We start from the raw sequence: 17,824 nt of genomic DNA on the forward strand, positions 1-17,824 counted from the left end.
ATCACCTGCATGTCTACGAATGTGATATATGCCATCATGTGCCAGCAATGTCCCTCTGTTATGTACATTGGCCAAACCGGACAGTCTCTACGTAAAAGAATAAATGGACACAAATCCGACATCAGGAATGGTAACATACAAAAGCTAGTAGGTGAACACTTCAACCTCCCTGGACATTCTATAAACAGATTTAAAAGTAGCTATACTTGAACAAAAAAAACTTCAGAAACAGACTTCAACAAGAAATAGCAGAACTAAAATTCATTTGCAAATTTAACACCATTAATTTGGGCTTGAATAGGGCCTGGGAGTGGCTGGCTCATTACAGAAGCAGCTTTGCCCCTCCTGGAATTGACACCTCCTCATCTATTATTGGGAGTGGACTACATCCACCCAGATCGAATTGGCCCTGTGTTGACAGGGCCAATTCGATCAGGTTCTCCACTTGTGAGGTAACTCCCTTCTTTTCATGTCAGTATATAATGCCTGCATCTGTAACTTTCACTCCAAGCATCTGAAGAAGTGAGGCTTTTACCCACGAAAGCTCATGCCCAAATAAATCTGTTAGTCTTTAAGGTGCCACCAGACTCCTTGTTGTTTTTGTGGATACAGACTAACACGGCTACCCTCGATACTTGACACTAAACCCTAGTCAACTTTGAAAATCTCAGGACGTGACCCACAATTGGTGGCTGAGACCCTAAGGGCACGGCTACACTCGAAACTCCAAAGTGCTGCTGCTAGAGCGCTCCCGTGGCAGCGCTTTGAAGTGTGTGTGTGGTCGTGGCACCAGCGCTGGGAGAGCTCTCTCCCAACGCTGCAGGTACTCCACCTCCCCGAGGGGATTAGCTTACAGCGCTGTAACCTGCTGTGCTCAGGGGGGTGTTTTCACCCCCCTGACCGAGAAACTTGCAGCGCTGTAAAGTGCCAGTGTAGCCTTAGCCTAAGATAGTTTTTACTTGGTCCTTACTCAGGCAAAACTTCCACTGAAGATGGGTGAGGCCTGAGTAAAGGGCTCAAGATTCTGTCCACGGTAAACTGCCGCAACAATTTAGTCAAGTCAAAGTGTCCTGGTGTATTAGTGTGTTACCATTATGGAGAGGCTGCTAACTACTAGAAATTATTACTGCAGGTAATCAACATCTGCCCTCTCCAATGTTAAGCAAACAACATGGTAAGTGTTTGGATACTAGATCACAGAGCTGGAGAGACACTGCCAGGTTCAAAGTCAGTTTTAAAAAGCAAAAATGTCCTTACCTCTGGTGACTAATGCTGAGGATTGTTAAAAGATTGGAAATGGATTTTAAATTCTAGTACGCTTGTCCCCATTTGGGCTGGAAGGTTGGGCTTTTTCCAGAGGCGGCGGAAACTCACTGTGAATTGGGGTCGTGGGGCAGCGGCTCAGAGGTGCTCTACATGGGGAGCAGGGGGAAGTCAAGGCCAGTGCGGGGAAGTTGAGGGGTCAGGTATAGATTGGGGAGTGGGATGGGTGCTCTGCACGGGGAGCTACTCAGACTCAACGGTGTGTGCGCGTGGTGTGTTCCTGCCTGGATCCTGGGTCCTGCTCTCACCTGCTTCTCTCCCTACCACCCGTCATGCATGTGTGCATGGTATAGAGAACCCCCTGGTCACTTCAGGTTGCAGCTGCACCAGCCCAATGCTGGGATATGTTTGCACTGAAAATACTGCGGGGGGGGAGGGGGGAGGAATAATTTTTTTGTTAAAAATGCTGCCATCGTCGCAACTAAAGCTATTTCTATTAATATGAGAGACGGGCTCGAGATTTAAAGGTCAGATCCAGATTCAAACTTCACCCACATTTGTAGGTGCTTAATTTCTGGGAATTTGCTTGGCCCTCTCTCTAATTAACGTTAGGATTTGTAGGCTGAACCCCCATCCCTAGCGGCCACAGCTGGGAGCATAAACTACCTGGCGGTGTCCCTGTAACATAGTTGTTATAGGCTTGATAATAGATCGGGGCACATTAGAGAAAGGGAACAACATCTTTTCTGTAAGAAGTTAATACTTTCTTCTTAGCATGAGGGCTGTACTGCCATTTTAGGGACTCCTAATGCTCACAGGAGGGAATTCATTCTCGTCATCAAGACGCACTGGTCCGGTTGCAAATTCGTGCTCTGGGATAACCTCTCCTCGCAGGGCACCCCCATCTTCTGAGTAACCTGTAAAAACAAAGAAAGGCAAAAGACTAAGGACAAATGAATCCAAGAAGCTCAGAGCTGAGCAGGTAGAGACACCATCTTCTCACTGCATTTGAGCTCAGAGCTGGTTTCTGCAGCAGTTTGGCAAAGTAGCCGGGGGACCGGGGTGTGTGGTCTTTGCCAGCAGTAGCTTGGGGAACAGATTCAGGCATTAGCGTCTGCAAAATAAGTTTTCTGCTTCCCACCACAGGCAAACCAAGACGGGCTTGGATAATTTGCTGCAGTAACTTTAACAGCCATGCAGATATGAGTCATTCATACAGAAGACCTGGAAGAACTCAAAGATGTGGCATTTGTTTCTGTAGGATGCACGAAAGAAAGAGGCTTAACGAAGAAATCAGTTTCAACAGTAAACTAGATCTCATGCTATACAGACTAATGGCCAGGGAAATGATCACGCCAGCTTGTGTTCCCAAAGAGTGAAAGAGTTTAAACTGGAATAATGCTTTATTACTGTTTCACTGTCTTTTTGTTTCTTCAATTATTATGACAACCAAATAATCTAGCTTAAAGTACATTTGCACCTTGCAGCAATAAAAGAGAAGATCCTGTAAAAGGACCTTTGTAGAGGACGTATTTCTGCTCTCAGTGGATATGTGCAACTTCCACTGAATATTAACAGAAGTTGTGCCCGAGTGCATGGAGAGATGCACACCCACCCCTGCAAACTCACTCTCCCTGGCATGCATTCTGCATAAGGAAAGGAAGCAGACTGCTTGATGCTAACAAACTGCTAAGGAATCACGCTCCACGTTTTGGTAAAAGCTTGTCAGAGACTTTGATCTTGCTGATTTATTCCCAAGAATTAGAAACCTGAAATATTGCTGGGTGTTTTTAATTAGGATTATTTCTGATCACCTTAGATCCAATGTTCTGCAAGGCAGCTGTCATGATGGAATAATTTATTTTAAACTGGGGAGGAGATGTGTTAAAGGTGACTGAGTCCATTAGAGCAAGCCCAGGTCCCTCTAATAAAAATCTTGTTCTATTGTCTAGTGTGTATGCAAATCTTGACACGAGGAAGTATAAGAGGGCAGTCACCCCCTGGACTCCTGCACCATTTTAGAGCTAGTTTCTGTACGAAGAGGCAAAGTGGTTTCAATAGAAGCTGCCGAAGAGGCAAAGTGGTTTCAACAGACTCTGTAGCGATCCCGACGCAGTACCATGGAGATCGGGCTTTTTATGAACAACCACCGTCTCAATGGTTGGACACAGATCTGACAACTGTTATCAGTAACAAATTGTAATGCAAGTGAGGATAGAGCTACTGCTCTTCCCAGCGGAACTGCAGCATAATTTTGATCATTATTAATCATGCTTAGCACTTAGCTAGTGCTCCCTACTTTCAAAGCGTTGTATCACTTTGATGACCGAAAGTTAAGTAAGTATTAGCCAATTCATCATTAGGACGCCCCTGTGAAGTAGAAAAACAACATGTGGGTTTTTTTTTGCAGTAAACGGACGGTAATCAGTTTGTCTCACTCCTGAAAAATCAAAAGACCAGACTCTTTAGAGCCAAGAATGATTTCCTCAACATGTCACTTACTTACACTGTTTAGGGTTCTTGGACATACAGCACAGATCCTGGCTACAAGCAAGGATGGACCACAAGTTCAGATCTGGAAAGCGTTCAAAGCTCTGAACAGGGAGAATCTATAAAGGGTGTGATGGTTATTCCAGAGAAGGGTGGGGAAAAGACACATGGATTTACAGACCTAGGTGCTGCCACAGGGCTCAATGCTACAAATGAGTAGGGTGAGTAATATTGAATATTTATACAGTGCTTTTAATATTCAGAGCTTTTGTAATACACTGTGTAGCTCCACAGATTTATCATTATTAAACCTCACAACACACCCGGGCCAGATTTATTTTACAGATGGTGTCATCTGACGCAAGGAGGTTAAGGGCTTTTCTACATTACCCACTGGATCGACGGGCAGCGATTGATCCAGCGGGGGGGTTGATTTATCGCGTCTACTCTAGATGCGATAAATCGACCACCAAGCGCTCTCCCGTTGACTCCGGTACTCCACCAGAGCGACAGGTGCAAGCAGTCAACGGGGGAGCGTCAGCTGTCGATTTACCACAGTGAAGACACCGCGGTGAGTAGATCTTAGTATGCTGACTTCAGCTACGTTATTCACGTAGCTGAAGTTGCGTAACTTAGATCGCCATCCCCCCCAGTGTAGACCAGGCCTAAGTGACTAGCTCAAGGCTACAGAGGGAGTCATTATTGGAGAGGAAATTCAAATGTAGATGTTCCCGATGCCCTCTCCTGTGCTCAGCTCACTAGAGCAACCCTCTGCCTTGTGCATACATGAGCACTGGCATTTCAGAATTGGTGACCATAATAAAACACACGGGGTGTGGGGAAGGACACCACCATGGACCTTACAACGAACTCGATTGCAATGAAAGTCCATCCTGTAGCTGGCGGCGTGCAGGAGGGCCCTGAGAGACCCAAAGGGCACTGTGTGAGCATAAGGATTAGCCTGGGTGGACCGGATAGCAGGAACAGGGTGATGGTGAAGCAGAACAAAACATCCCAAGTCATTTCAATGGGCTGCAACATGGAAAGCGCAGTGCCAGGGAAGTTTCTGCTCAGCGATACTCTGCTGTGAAAAATTCTGACTTTGCTCCAAGAAGCTTTCACCTGGTCACCCTTGCAGAGATGCCAGCCCCTGGGGCAAGCCCAGCTCACCTGGCCTGGATGAAGATGAAGGCATCGTACTTGGTCGGGCTACGGTTGCTGCGTAAGACTGAGGTAATGGAGGCCGGAGGTCATTTTCTTTGTTCTCGTCTGTCTTTCCCGAGCCGAGCAGGCTAATTGTTTTGAAGCAAGAGAAGGAATAAGAGTTAGCTTTGATCCTGTCCATGCCCCTCCTCTGCAGCAGTTCTAACAATGCCCCGGTACAGGTCACAGTGATGGATAATGAGCTTCTAAGTAACATACTCATCCAAAGTTTCTGTGAGAGGCTAACCTTGCTACAGAAACCTTAGGAGCTCACAGAAACAAGGAAACCAAACATGAACCTGAAACGGCCCATCTGGGGCCTGCGCTATGCATTGTCACTGATGTGTGAATTAGCCAGGCACGCTGGAGCATACGTTCGTTTTGTGGGTTTAACAGACAATGCTTAGGCGGATAGACAGACACGTATTCTCTTCCACTCCACCCCAAAGGTTTAAGATTATCCATAGCTATGTAACCCGCTGGGGTTATTCATTTGAAATGGACATACAAATTAAAACTATAGGCGTTGACTCCGTGGGTACTCCGGGGCTGGAGCACCCACGGGGAAAAATTAGTGGGTGCTCTGCACCCACTGGCAGCCAAGCTCCCCTCCCCTCCGCCCCCGAGTGCACCGCGTCCCCTCCTCTGCCTACCTCCCAGTGCTTCCCCAGTTGTTTGGCAACATTAGCATGCTCCGGTAGGGAGGGGGAGGAGCAGGAACATGGTGTGCTCAGGGGAGGAGGTGGGGCCAGGGCAGGGATTTGGAATAGGGACAGGGAAGGGGGTGGATTTGGGGAGTTTGGGGAAGGGGTTGGAATGGGGGCAGGGCCTCATGGAAGGGGTGGAGTGGGGGCAGGGCCAGGGGCAGGAGTGAGGGGTCAAGCACCCACAGGAAAGCGGGGAAGTTAGCACCTATGATTAAAACAATCTCACAGGAGAGGACTGCACTCTGCCAGACGGCTATTTGTGTTTATGGGAGCTCCCTGTACTGCCTTGCACTATCACTCCTCCCGGATCTGTTCTAGAGCACCAGAGGGGCAGTACTCCTGCCTCTCCGGCGCCCGGACCACGTTCTCCAGCCAGAGGATCGGATTGCAGTGGATGTACTTTGGCTTTGGTGGTAGAAGATCAGGGCCTCAGAATTTCAGAGATGAACAAACCTCTCCAAAGAGGTGGGCTGCAAATGTCCCCCATCCACAAGCAGAGCGGCTCCAGGCTGAGATTTTCGCAAAGTGGCTAGTGATTGTGAGGCCTGGATGTTGGGGTGCTCAGCTGGAGACAGCTGAAGGGGCAGGAAGTGCCTAGCATCTGCCCTTTGGAAATCAGACTCCTTCAAAGAGTCTCAGGTTGAGCACCCAAAATCACGAGTCACTTTTTAATTCCTGGTGTCTCGTTTTCCTTAGGATGAAGTTTCCCTTTTTAAAGATCGGTCCTTGCGTCAGCCAGGCCCAGCGGCTCAGAGCACCTGTGAGGCGCTTACCTGTGTTTCTTAATTAAGACGCACTCTCCTCCGTCTTGAGGGTCTAGGTTGTAGATGTAAAGGTGTCCGTCTGATGTTGTAACTAAGAGTCGTGGCAGCTTCTGAATCCTAATAAGAAACGAAGTGATGGATCTCTGTGCTAGCAGGGCACTGTGGGAGGAATGCGGAGCTGGGCGGCTCCACCAGGGGCGCTTGCCTGCCCTTCAAGTGGTAGCACATGGAATTACAGCCATGGCCAGGGTCTGACTGCTATCCTCACATACATACCTCGCACATTCCCGCTGCCCTAGATCCCCCATGATGGGCAGTGCACACCCTGCACTGGAGCAGAGAGACAAGGAGCTAAAGCCCTGCAAGTGAGGCCAGGCATGGGGCGTGCCCGACCCCATCCAACCCGGGTTGCCTGTAGTGTAGACATAGCCTTAAAGGGTCCACACAAGGGTTTGCACTGGTTTAACTAACCAATGCAGATAGGTAAGTAGACAAGACCTAAGCGATCACCCAAAGTTAAGGAAGGGCTGTGCAGATGACCTAATCTGTACCTCCACCTTTGCCTGCCATATCCCTTGAGCGGACTGTCGTAGGTAACCTATGTGCAGTAAATGCACCTTCAACAAGCTAATACACCCCCCCTTCTCTGCCTGTGCCACATCAGGAAACAACCCAGTTGTGTTGTGTGTCTGTAGCACCCTTTGCCAGCTGATGGGGTGACGAGAATGCAGATGTTCCAACGTACGTGGAGAGCGTGCAGATGTTCCGTTGTCCAGAGAAATTCAAGCGCACAGTGGCAAAGGCTCGGTCCTGGTTCATCATGTCCGACACTTGAGCAGGGAGGTAGTTGGTAGCAGCCATAAACATCTTTCCCATGTAACCACTCCAGGTGGGAGGCTCTTCTGGACGGCTGGGAATAATCAAACACCAGTCACTGAGGCTATGTGCAGTAGCTACCACAACTAGCATCAACAAAACAACAGAGACCAGAGCTAGTTAAAATGTACATACAAATTAAAACAACCCTACAGGCATCTTCCTTTTGCCAGTTGAATCACAGGAGTTCCCTCAACAGTCTTTGCATAACCCCCCTTACCCAATACCCATGACTTGCTTGCACCAAGAGAAAAATGTCCTGCTGGTAACTTGTGCAAACCCTCCACCCCCCATTCCCGCCAGAGAATGACTTGCAGGATTGGAGTGTTAGATATGGCCAGTAAAATGGAACCTGCTTTAATGCAGGCTTGCTAAAGCGTAATTCAAATGGACCAGCCCAGACAGGAAATCTACTCCCCCACCTTCGCTCCAGGGAGGATCATGGGAAAAAATTAACACTTTACTCGCCTGTCCAAAAACCAAAACAAGTTACTTTCCATGGGCGGCGGGTGACCTGGCCATTGGGGGAGGCTAGTCCTCAGCCCCTCCCCTTGTGTCCAAGGCCCCGTCCCTCCCTCTCCCCTTCTGCCCCTGCAGGAGCCTAGAGCACCCCCACCGCAGTCCCAGTTCCAGCCCCAGCGCTGGGTGGCACGGTCACAGTGCCCCCAGCCTCGGTGCCAGGCAGACAGCGCTGCCCCAGCACCAGCTGCCAAGCCCCTGCGGGAGGCAGGCCAGCCAGCCCCAGCCCCGGCCCCAGCCCGCCTGGGCCAAGGCAGAGCACCAGGAACTGCAGGGGGGGGGGGGGCTGTAGCGTGGGCAGGTCATGCCAGGCTGTTTGTGGGGGCACAGCCTCCCCCAGTCTATGATACTCACCGCCCATGTTACTTTCCCTGCGTGAGTAGAGTTTTGCAAGGTTCACTTGAACAGGGGCACTTAGAACCAAGGGCCGGTGAGGCTTTAGGGGCATGCAAAGGGGCCAGTTAGCCTGGCTAGCTCAATTCTGGCCTGTTGTAAGTGGGTGCAACTCCTATTGACTTCAGGGGGATTCCAGTGCTCATTACTAGCCTTGAATATGGTCTGTTCTAGATGACTGGATTTGGAAGCTACCTCTTCTATAGCTATTTTCACCAGTAGATCTCCAAGTGCTTTACAGACAGTACAGCATTTACAGGTATCATTAGCTCCTGTATACAGAGGGGGAAACCGAGGCACAGAGCGACGACGTGATTTGCCCAAGGTCACCCAGCAGGCCAGTGGCAGTGCTAGGAACAGAACCCCAAGTCACCTGAGTCCCAAACCAGTGCTCTGTCCAGTAGGCTACACTGCCCCTCCACAGCTTGATTTAAAACTGCACTGGTCCCATCAGATCTGCATGGGGAATGTGTCTCCAAGGACGGTCCTCCTGCTGGCGGGCAATGCCAGGCAGAGAGCACTATGGAGCCCGCAATGTGAGAACCCCTACCCTTATGGCAACATGCAGACAGCCTGTTGTATGGCAGGGAAGCTGTCCTCACACCGTGCTGGTCTGTACAGACAGCTTCTATGGGAACTGCGACACCAAGCCCTCTCTGCAGACCGCAGGGGAAAGGCCTCATTTGCAACCTCTGCCCTGAAGGCCGCCTCAGAGCAGATCCTCGGCGACGGATTAGCAGTGTTTTTCTATTCAGATTTAAACGTTCCCCTTGCTGGGGCCGAGGCTTGCAGCCAACGTGTTCCTGCAGTGGATTCATCTAGAGTACCAGCTGGGGCAGCAAGTTGTAACAAGAAGTGCCCACAGGTGGTGGAAATGCTTCCAGCAGGCAAACTCCATGAACTTGATGCCCAGCTAATCGCTTTGCTGCCTGTGGTGGGACCCTTCTCCCTGCGTCCAGCCACAAGCACAGAGCAGCTCCTTAGCAACGCTGCTTGGATTTGCCATAGCAACTTCGACGTCAGCAGCATCCTGCCGAGAGGGGGGGACCTTGCTGGATACGGCCAGACACTGGCAGGGAGGGCGGGAAGCTAGAGGTGAGCCTGGGGTGCTGACATCACTTGCCAGCCAAAGGCAGGAGAGAGCAGAGAGCTCTTCCAAGCAGCAAGTCCCTCAGACTATTAAGCCAAAAGGGCAGTTTGCTGCCAGTGTCACGGAAGGAAAAGCACGAGGCATGCTAACAGTAACGTGTGCTCGTTCCCCTCCGGGGCACGTGGCTTAGCTCAGAGCCTCTCACCTGTCAGTGGTATGTTCCAGTTTAAAGATGTGCACGGTCTCGGTGTTACTCGAAGCACACAGGAACTGGGAGTCCATACTGAACACGAGAGAGCTGATGTTCACGTACCTAGGGCAGAGAAAACAAAGGGCCCGTCACTGAATGGCGCACAACCAAAAGGGACACACCGCAGCAGCCACACCCGGCCATCTGTAAATCCTCTCCACTGACGGAAGAAGACCCAGAGACTGGCGATCTGGTGAGACATTTTGCCCAAGTAGGCCCTGGCTATGCTGCCAGGGAAGCCCCGTTAGCAATGTTTTAGCACGAACCATGATTTTGGCTGGTTGGGCTAAACACAACCCTAGAGGGGAGACGTGGCCTTGCCCCGTTACTAGGGCAGGAGCAGCAGAAGCTCCCTAAAAGTGAGGGGGCCACTGGCACCTGAACCGCGGCCCCGCCCCCTGGGCTGCCCCTTCCCGAGGCCCCCCCCCCCCCCTGCCCCCCCCCCCCCCCAACCCCCCTTTCCCCCCCACTCGCTTCTCCCCACCCTCTCTCTCCCGTCGCTCGCCCTTACAGCCAGTAAAAAGCGATGAAGCCATGGCCGCCTGCCCTCCCCTGTTCCGGCGCCCCGTACTAGGGTTACGGAGGAGCGGCATGGCACCTCTCTGGAAACTGCCAAGAGTGACGGGGCTACGTTGGCTCATCTCCCAGCCACACAACACCAGATGACGGAAGGCAAGAGGTGGGACAGTCTTGTGGCATGAGGTGGTGCTGTCATGGGGGAGGCAAAGAGTGCTCAGAGCTGCTCTATTTACTGCCCAGAGGAAAGGGGATGCCCCTTGCTTTCACCAGCGATTTCTGAGGCCTGGTCTATGCAGATTTTGTACCAGCAGAACTATACTGGTCAGGGTACAAATATAGTTATCCTGGTACAATCCCTCGTATGGATGCAGTTATCCCCAGATAAAGAGGCCTTACAGCTGTAGAGCTTATTCTTCTTTCCATACACGAATGAACTATGCTGGTATAGTTAAGCAGTAGGACTTTCTCGTGTCAGCAAGGCCTTAATAGTGGAGAAGAATCCAAAGACGTGATTCAAACTTCTTCTGAGCCCGGCATTGGATGATTCAGATGCACGTTAGTGTCCTCCCCTCTGCTAGCTCTACAGGGCTGATTTCCTGGTGCCTTACAGGGCAAGTCTATGCTACAAAATTAAGCTGACCCAAGTTACGTTGACGTACAGCCACCGCAGTAATTAAATCGCTTTGCTCCTTGTGTCGGCGGTGCACGTCCTCGCCATGAACGCTTGCACCAATTTAACTGTCAGTGTGCGGCATTGTGGGACAGCTTCTGAAAGTCAATGTAAGCAGCTCAGTGTCTACACTGACACTGCGTCACCCTAACTACATTGACCTAAGCGCTACGCCTCTCGTGGAGATGGAGTTAAGTAAGTGGAGTGAGCGAGTTACACCAGCGGGAGCTACATTTTAGTGTGGACGCTTACAGAGTTAGGTCAAGGTAAGCTGCCTTATCCTGACCTACCTGTAGCCTAGACCAGGGCACTGTCATTTACCTCTAGACAATGTGGGCATAAAACCCAACCGAATCAGAATGGGTAGCTTTTTAGCACCCGCTTAGCCCAGGCAAAGTGAGAATCAGATCTCTGTAGAATGGTATAACTATTGTAACTTCATTTCTCAGGGCTAGTCTACACTACCCGCCCGGATCGGTGGGTAGAAATCGATCTCTCGGGGATCAATTTATCGTGTCTCATCTAGACGGATAAATCGATCCCCGAATCGACGCGTGTACTCCACCAGCGCAGGTAGGAGTAAGCACTGTCGACGGGGGAGCTGCGGCGGTCGATTTGCCGCCGTCCTCACAGCGGGGTAAGTCGAATAGGATATGTCGAATTCGGCTACGCTATTCGCGTAGCTGAATTTGTGTATCTTAAATCGACCCCCCCCCCAGTGTAGACCTAGCCTTAGAGTGGAAATGCAATTTTCTTTGTATAATCTCCACTTGAAAGGAAAGGTGAGAGTCAATGTGTCCAATTTGCCTCCAATCTCTGGAATCACCCAGTTCTGCAAGCAACTGAACTGTGTCACTCAGCTCGCCAGAGGCAAAATGTGGGAGCTACACAGCACTATCACGTTCCTATAGAAGGACAGTAACATATGCCGAAGCTGCCAAGGTCCTACATGGTCAAGAATGTCTGCAGTGAGAATGTATTTAACGTGCTGTTACTTGATCCCTTTGCATACTTGTCAACAATTTTAAGGAGTGAACCGACCTCTTCATTCCTCTTCTGAATTCGTAGAGTTTTTGCCCATCAGGTACGGAAAATACACGAATGACAGTGCCCTGTAAAAATGCAGGATAAAGGTCATGCAGAAAGCAGGGCGAACAGAAACATGCCTCTTCCTCAATGCTTTCTCTGGGGAGTTCAGAACATGCAAACGCCATTTCCACCTTCCCACCCAAGGATCGGTGCAAAGCAAAAAATCAAATCTCTTCCTCACAACTGCGTTTCTTTCATTTGTTCTCCCCCAGCTCCCTTCCTCCCCTCAATCAATACTAGAGCTTCACTGTCACAAAACAGAGAAAGATACCACTTCCCATAGAACAAACAATCTAATCCAAATACTGGATTGCTCTGCGGATCTTCCGCAAACCTGCAAACCCACAAGCATTAAGGAGAGTGTTCACAGCGGGCTTTTCACTCACTTTTTCTGAAGCGCTTGCTAACTTCGATCCTGTGGAGTTGAAGGTTATTGCAGCGAGGGGCCCATCGTGGGCAGGAATTGTGCAGACTGTTCTCTGTTGGTAAAAAGGTAACAGGAGTGTAAACCAAAGTGCGAAGCTCCCGTCTGCTATCTGGTGGCACATTCCATACCCAATTACACTTGATTCGTAGAGGTCCCTTAAGTGCCTTTTGAGCTTAGTGCTAAATCCAGGAGGTATCTCATGATTCCTTCCACCTCACCCCCAGTTCTCCTCCTACCACAGCCACCATGTTACAAAAGCAAGTTTGGGCCTGATTCCAAGTAGTGCCAACTTGGAATTACAATTCCTCTGGCAGTTATGGGTGCTTAGCACATCTCAAAATCAGGCCACAATGTAGTGATTGCCCTCCTACCCTTCTCCTTTGATGCTTGGCACCTGCCTGGGCAAAAGCAGCCCTGAACTCTGGGGACAGTTCATTCTCTGCAGAACTTTTAATATTACAAGACAATACCGATTCCTGGGATTTTACCCCCAAGGAAACCCTGGCAAGGGAGGACCGGGGACTTGCTAATAATTCTCACTATACGCCACTCACCGAGCAGCTTAAGTTGCTCACTGGCTCTTCTCTATCTGCCCTCTAGCTCCTTTCATGATGACACATTTCTCCCGGGTCACTACATTCAGGAGGTTCACGAAGGATGCTCTCCTTACCAAGGCACTAGTCCATGAATATACAGATCTTAAATTCAGTACTTTTGCTCTGGGCACGTGTCAGATAATTAGTTTAACTACGTGCCGTGTCCGGATGAGCAGGCGTGGAGCAGACCCCAAAGCTTAGTGGTCGATTTCTGTGCAGTATGGTTATGTGGCCTTTCTTTTCTCTCGCTCTCTCTCTTTTAATAAAAGAGCTCAGCTGGGCATTTCTGTAGCGGTCTTTGTTTATCAACACAGATTATTTTCTGTCCATGGCAGTATCCACATGTCTATGCCCTGAAACCCTCTAGTCACTTCACACCTACCAAATTATTTCCGTCGTAAAACACAATCTCCCCAATAGTCGCGCTGCCAGGGTACGCCAAGTAGGAGTTGGAATGATTGATAGAAAGTGCACATAAACCTAGCAAGGCATGAAGGCAAAGAAAAATGCTGTCAGGTATAGAGTGAGCACACACAATAAAAATGGAATGGTTACAGTCTGCAACAGAAACGCTGGATTTTCAAGCTCCATTGTTTCAGGGGAGGAGTGTCCAGTCACACGCAACATATGGGCTTTCCTAAGAGTGGGCTGGAAATCACTAGGAAATTCCTTGACTCTGGTGACACCTACTGGCACGCGACGGTAGGGCTGATAACCCTCCAAGATGCTTTTAAAGGATTCTTTCTTAGAGGTCAATATTGGGTCCAGTTTCTCCCCCTTCATCTGAATGACTACCCTTGGGAATGGAGAGAATAAATCACTTGCAACATTTCAAAGGGCTCTCTCTAGCTACGTCCTTATCTCTCACAACCACTAATGGGTTTTAGTCTCACCACAGCCCTGAGCAATAGAGAAGCAGCATCCCCTTTTTACAGATGGGGCATAGGGTAACTAAGTGAATTGCCCCAACGCACATGGGAAGTCTGTCGCTGAGCTGGCAACTGAATCTAGATCTTGAGTCCCAATCTAGTGCCCCATCCACTTGACCATCTTTCCTACCCTCATGTGAGTTTCAGGGGGAGCTGAAGTAACAGGTCTTCATTTCCCTTTTGGGTGCCTACGAGCCTGTTCTCAGGGCTGGCTGCAGTGCTTGCAGGACCTTGTGCAGAGTACGCCACATGGCATGCCAGCCCATCTCACGTGCCACCTCTTGGGGGAGTGTCTGTCTGCAGGACAGGAGCCCAGACGCTTATCAGATGGTAACAGGGTTCATTCTAGGATACTGCACGCTCGGCCTATGGCCCATCCCAGCCTGCTCTGCCCATGTACTGAAATGAACCTCGGTTCTTTCCAGAACCAATGCTGTCACCCTCAAACACACACTGCAGCTGCTGTTAGAACGTAGGGGACTGCTGGCCTTGCAAGAACATGGATTTCTGATTTAGTGGGTTTGTAAAACCTAACGGAGCACTGCTAGGAAGGTGCCACATGTGGGGGGACCCTGTGGAGTTAGAGGCTATTTGAGATCCGGCCAGCTTGTGTGCTCAGCTCTCCAAACAGGAAATGCACCTCCCCCACACACACACTTCATGGGGCCGGTCATGCCAGGATACTGCCTTGGCAAATGCCCAACAGCAGTGCAGAATTAGTTCCAGCTAGTGTTTCAGATCATTGTTTATAACTGAAAAAAAGCCCCGGCACTACAGCAGCATCCAATAACCTGAGATATCCCTTTATCGATCTAGGGTATTTATACAGTGCTAGTCACTGCTCTGCCTTGGACTGAGGTGAGCTGCAGCCATACAAACTTGGCAGCAGTGGGAAAAGCATTTAAAGTAATACAAGGCAGCTGATAAAGCCTGAACAGTGTGATTTTGGGGGGGTAAGAGGGGAGGAAATGAGATCAAGGATACACCAGAGACTTTTTAATAATAAATGCAGATAAAAGGCCAAAGAGACAAGGAACGAGTTCCCTCAAAAGGAAGGCCTTGGCTATCGGTCATTACCGTTTAAAGGCAACCACGGAGAATGTTCAGTGTAACCGTTTCCTGTCAGGCTGGAGATGACACAGGATCTAGAGAATTTTCAAGCTTAAGAAGCGGAGTTCTGAGTCAATCGTGCCCCGCTACAGGCCTGTCTGGCAGACTCAAACAGGAAACCAGGCCAGGGAAAGGTAAGAATACAAATATACAGAGCTGACCTCTTTAAGGCACAAAGAGCAGCCCAGCCACCGAGGTAGATGTGCAACTTGTCCGATTTCTCCTTCCTACGGTGCAGAGTATTCACACTACACAGTGAAGGGCTCCGAAACTAAGCAAACATGGGCCCAGAATCTGGGTGCCACTCAGCATGGGCAGACGTGGCTAGCTCCTTGCTACCTCAGGGACTGTCAGAATCCAGGGATCCGTCCAGTCCTTAGCATAACTGAGCAGGCTGAAGGTGCGCAAAGGGACTGCAGGAGTCAGGGGAAGACTAGTTTGACTTAAGTTGAAATTGAACTGTGCTGTTAGTTTCATAAACCAGAACCCATGAAGGGGTGTTATTTGATACAGGAGAGCCTTGATGCAATTACTGGATCCACAAGGGGGAAATTGAAGCAGAGGCCAGGCCTGATGCTACAGTCCCTGAGAGAGAGGAGGGAAACAAAAATCAGAGATGGGCTGAGTTCAAGTCTCCAGGCAATATGGCTCTTCCCGGCCCAGGGAAAGTTCAGCAAGAGAACAGCCTGTTGGAAGAGGCTTCCTTGTGAGAGCAGAATGTCCTGCCAGGGTCAATGTACTGCAGCCATCCCACAGCTGAGCAACTGACATCATTGGTAAAAATGCAATTGCCCTAATTACAACTCCCCACGGACACGATCTCGTAGCCTTCGAATGGATCTGAGCACCGTGAACTTCCTGCCCCGGCCCAGATTCACTCGGGGGCTTTGGGGGACTCGTTAACCTTCCTGCCCCAGTTTACCCCGTCTGCAGAATAGGGCTGTATTCCCTCTCCTCCCTCGCAGTGGTGGCCAGAGGACTTGTTAGCAGCCTGTAAAGCTCTTGGGAGATGGAGATCACTCAGTGTGCTAAGTCCTGTTAGCACTCCAATGACCAAGGGTGGCTCCCTCGGGCACATGAAAACCACTGTCAGACTCACCCTCGCTGGGCATTTACCTGTGCTGAGGAAGCTGCCAAAACGTTACTGAGAAGGCAGCACTAATCAGATGCAACCTTCCTCTCTGTGGAACTACGGCAGGAAACGTTGTTTCCCCAACACTTGGTTGCAGTGAGTTTGTGGAGAGAGTTATTGAGAGCATTTCCCCTCCAGCTCAAGGACACTGGCTATATATGGTTTGCTGTATGCGGCAAACCCCCTCTTGATGCCTTCATCAATATACTGACTGACTAATCCATGTTATCATCACGTGCTGTCGCTTTTGAAACACGACGATGACCCTTTCCGGCTACTAGAGAGCAGCAGCAGCATGCCTGGGTGTTTGTGTCCCTTGGGGGATTTTTTTTTTTTAATATCATTAAATTATATGTGAATCTTTAGTATGTTTAATCCTCAGCAAGAGACCATCTGTGAAGAGACGGAAGTAGGTCACTCTGGAGGGCCAGGCGCTGTGTCCCCGGAAAGCCAAGGAGCTCGGCATTTGTTCCATGGAGATGAATTGCATCAGTGACTCGACAATGAGAGATGCCACAATCCTTCACTGTGACATCGGAACAGTGTACAGAGGTACCCACCTTAAGCAGCCCCTGCAGACTACCCTCCCACCACCAAAATAAATCGTTGGCTACTGGATGTAGAGCTGGATTTCCCCTAAGGAGGACAGGAGGGGATTCAGCTGAGGGAAGCTAGGTGGGTTCTGCTGCTGCCTACCCTCCCTTGAGGTTGCCACGGGCAAGGAACGGCATTAAGTTGGGGCCAGACTCCACGGGAGCTCTTCTGGCAGACGCTGCTCAGAGAGATGAATTGAATTAGTGCAGTACCTAGGCATCCTGGCCACACCCCACTCCCCGCCCAGCACTGTACACTTTTGGGGCTGGCCCCATGCAGGTCCCTGGCAGAGGAGTAGTTGCAAGGATTTTCCACCACGGTAAACACCTCTCGGGCTGCCACAGGCCTCTGTTAGGGTCTACACTGGCCTGGAGAGAATCTGGGCCATGATTCTCCATCTATAATCAAGTGTCAAGCTACAAGACCCCGTGTGGAGATGCAGAGCTATTCTGCTGAGTCACCCTGGCAGCAAAAGCAACTGGGTCTCATTTGCACAGGAACACAAAAGGCTGGGAGCATCTCTGAAGTAAGACAGCTAGAAGAAAGAGCAGGGAGTCCTGAAGGGAGAAATTCTAATCTTCCCATTCAGGAAGGATCTCATAGGGTGAAGTCTAAGTATGGTCCTGCCTTAAGACTTTGTTACTTTATCTAAAAATAAAGGCAAATTCCAGAAAGGTTAAGATGTGGGAGAGGAGAGCATCAAGGCCACCTGATTGTATGGCTGAATTAAATTATACTGGGAATTTTAGAGATACTTTTAAGTGGTTGCTTGAGACAGAACGTTATCTGCTTGAGGTCAGCTATGGAAGAGATTTTGGTGTAGGCTGGATCCTGGGGTTAGAGCAGTTAGACGTGTCAGTTATACATGCATCCTGGATGCTGTACCTCCAAGGTCCTCAGCTAAACACCTAATACTCAGAGAACAAAATCCCTTTCCTTTTACCAAAACAACAAAGAGTCTGGTGGCACCTTAAAGACTAACAGATTTATTTGGATGCATCCGAAGAAGTGAGGTTTTTACTCACGAAAGCTTATGCCCAAATAAATCTGTTAGTCTTTAAGGTGCCACCAGACTCTTTGTTGTTTTGGTAAAAGGAAAGGGATTTTGTTCTCTGAGTATTAGGTGTTTAGCTGAGGACCTTGGAGGTACAGCATCCAGGATGCATGTATAACTGACACGTCTAACTGCTCTAACCCCAGGAT

General features: G+C 49.7%; 1 protein-coding gene across 1 annotated transcript in view; it reads right to left on the minus strand.

Annotated features, from left to right (window-relative positions):
* Nucleotides 1–556: 556 nt before the first annotated feature.
* The window catches only part of WIPI1 (WD repeat domain, phosphoinositide interacting 1), a gene marked incomplete in the record, with an annotated part of 31,711 nt that continues 14,443 nt past the window's right edge, over nucleotides 557–17,824 (minus strand). Inside the window, 8 exon segments of the mRNA XM_034790336.1 lie at nucleotides 557–2,180; nucleotides 4,924–5,045; nucleotides 6,437–6,544; nucleotides 7,173–7,337; nucleotides 9,511–9,618; nucleotides 11,786–11,856; nucleotides 12,220–12,312; nucleotides 13,239–13,336. Coding sequence (XP_034646227.1) covers nucleotides 2,059–2,180; nucleotides 4,924–5,045; nucleotides 6,437–6,544; nucleotides 7,173–7,337; nucleotides 9,511–9,618; nucleotides 11,786–11,856; nucleotides 12,220–12,312; nucleotides 13,239–13,336 — 887 coding nt within the window.

This window comes from Trachemys scripta, chromosome 14, assembly GCF_013100865.1.
Source record: "Trachemys scripta elegans isolate TJP31775 chromosome 14, CAS_Tse_1.0, whole genome shotgun sequence".
Classification (NCBI taxonomy): Eukaryota; Metazoa; Chordata; order Testudines; family Emydidae; genus Trachemys; species Trachemys scripta.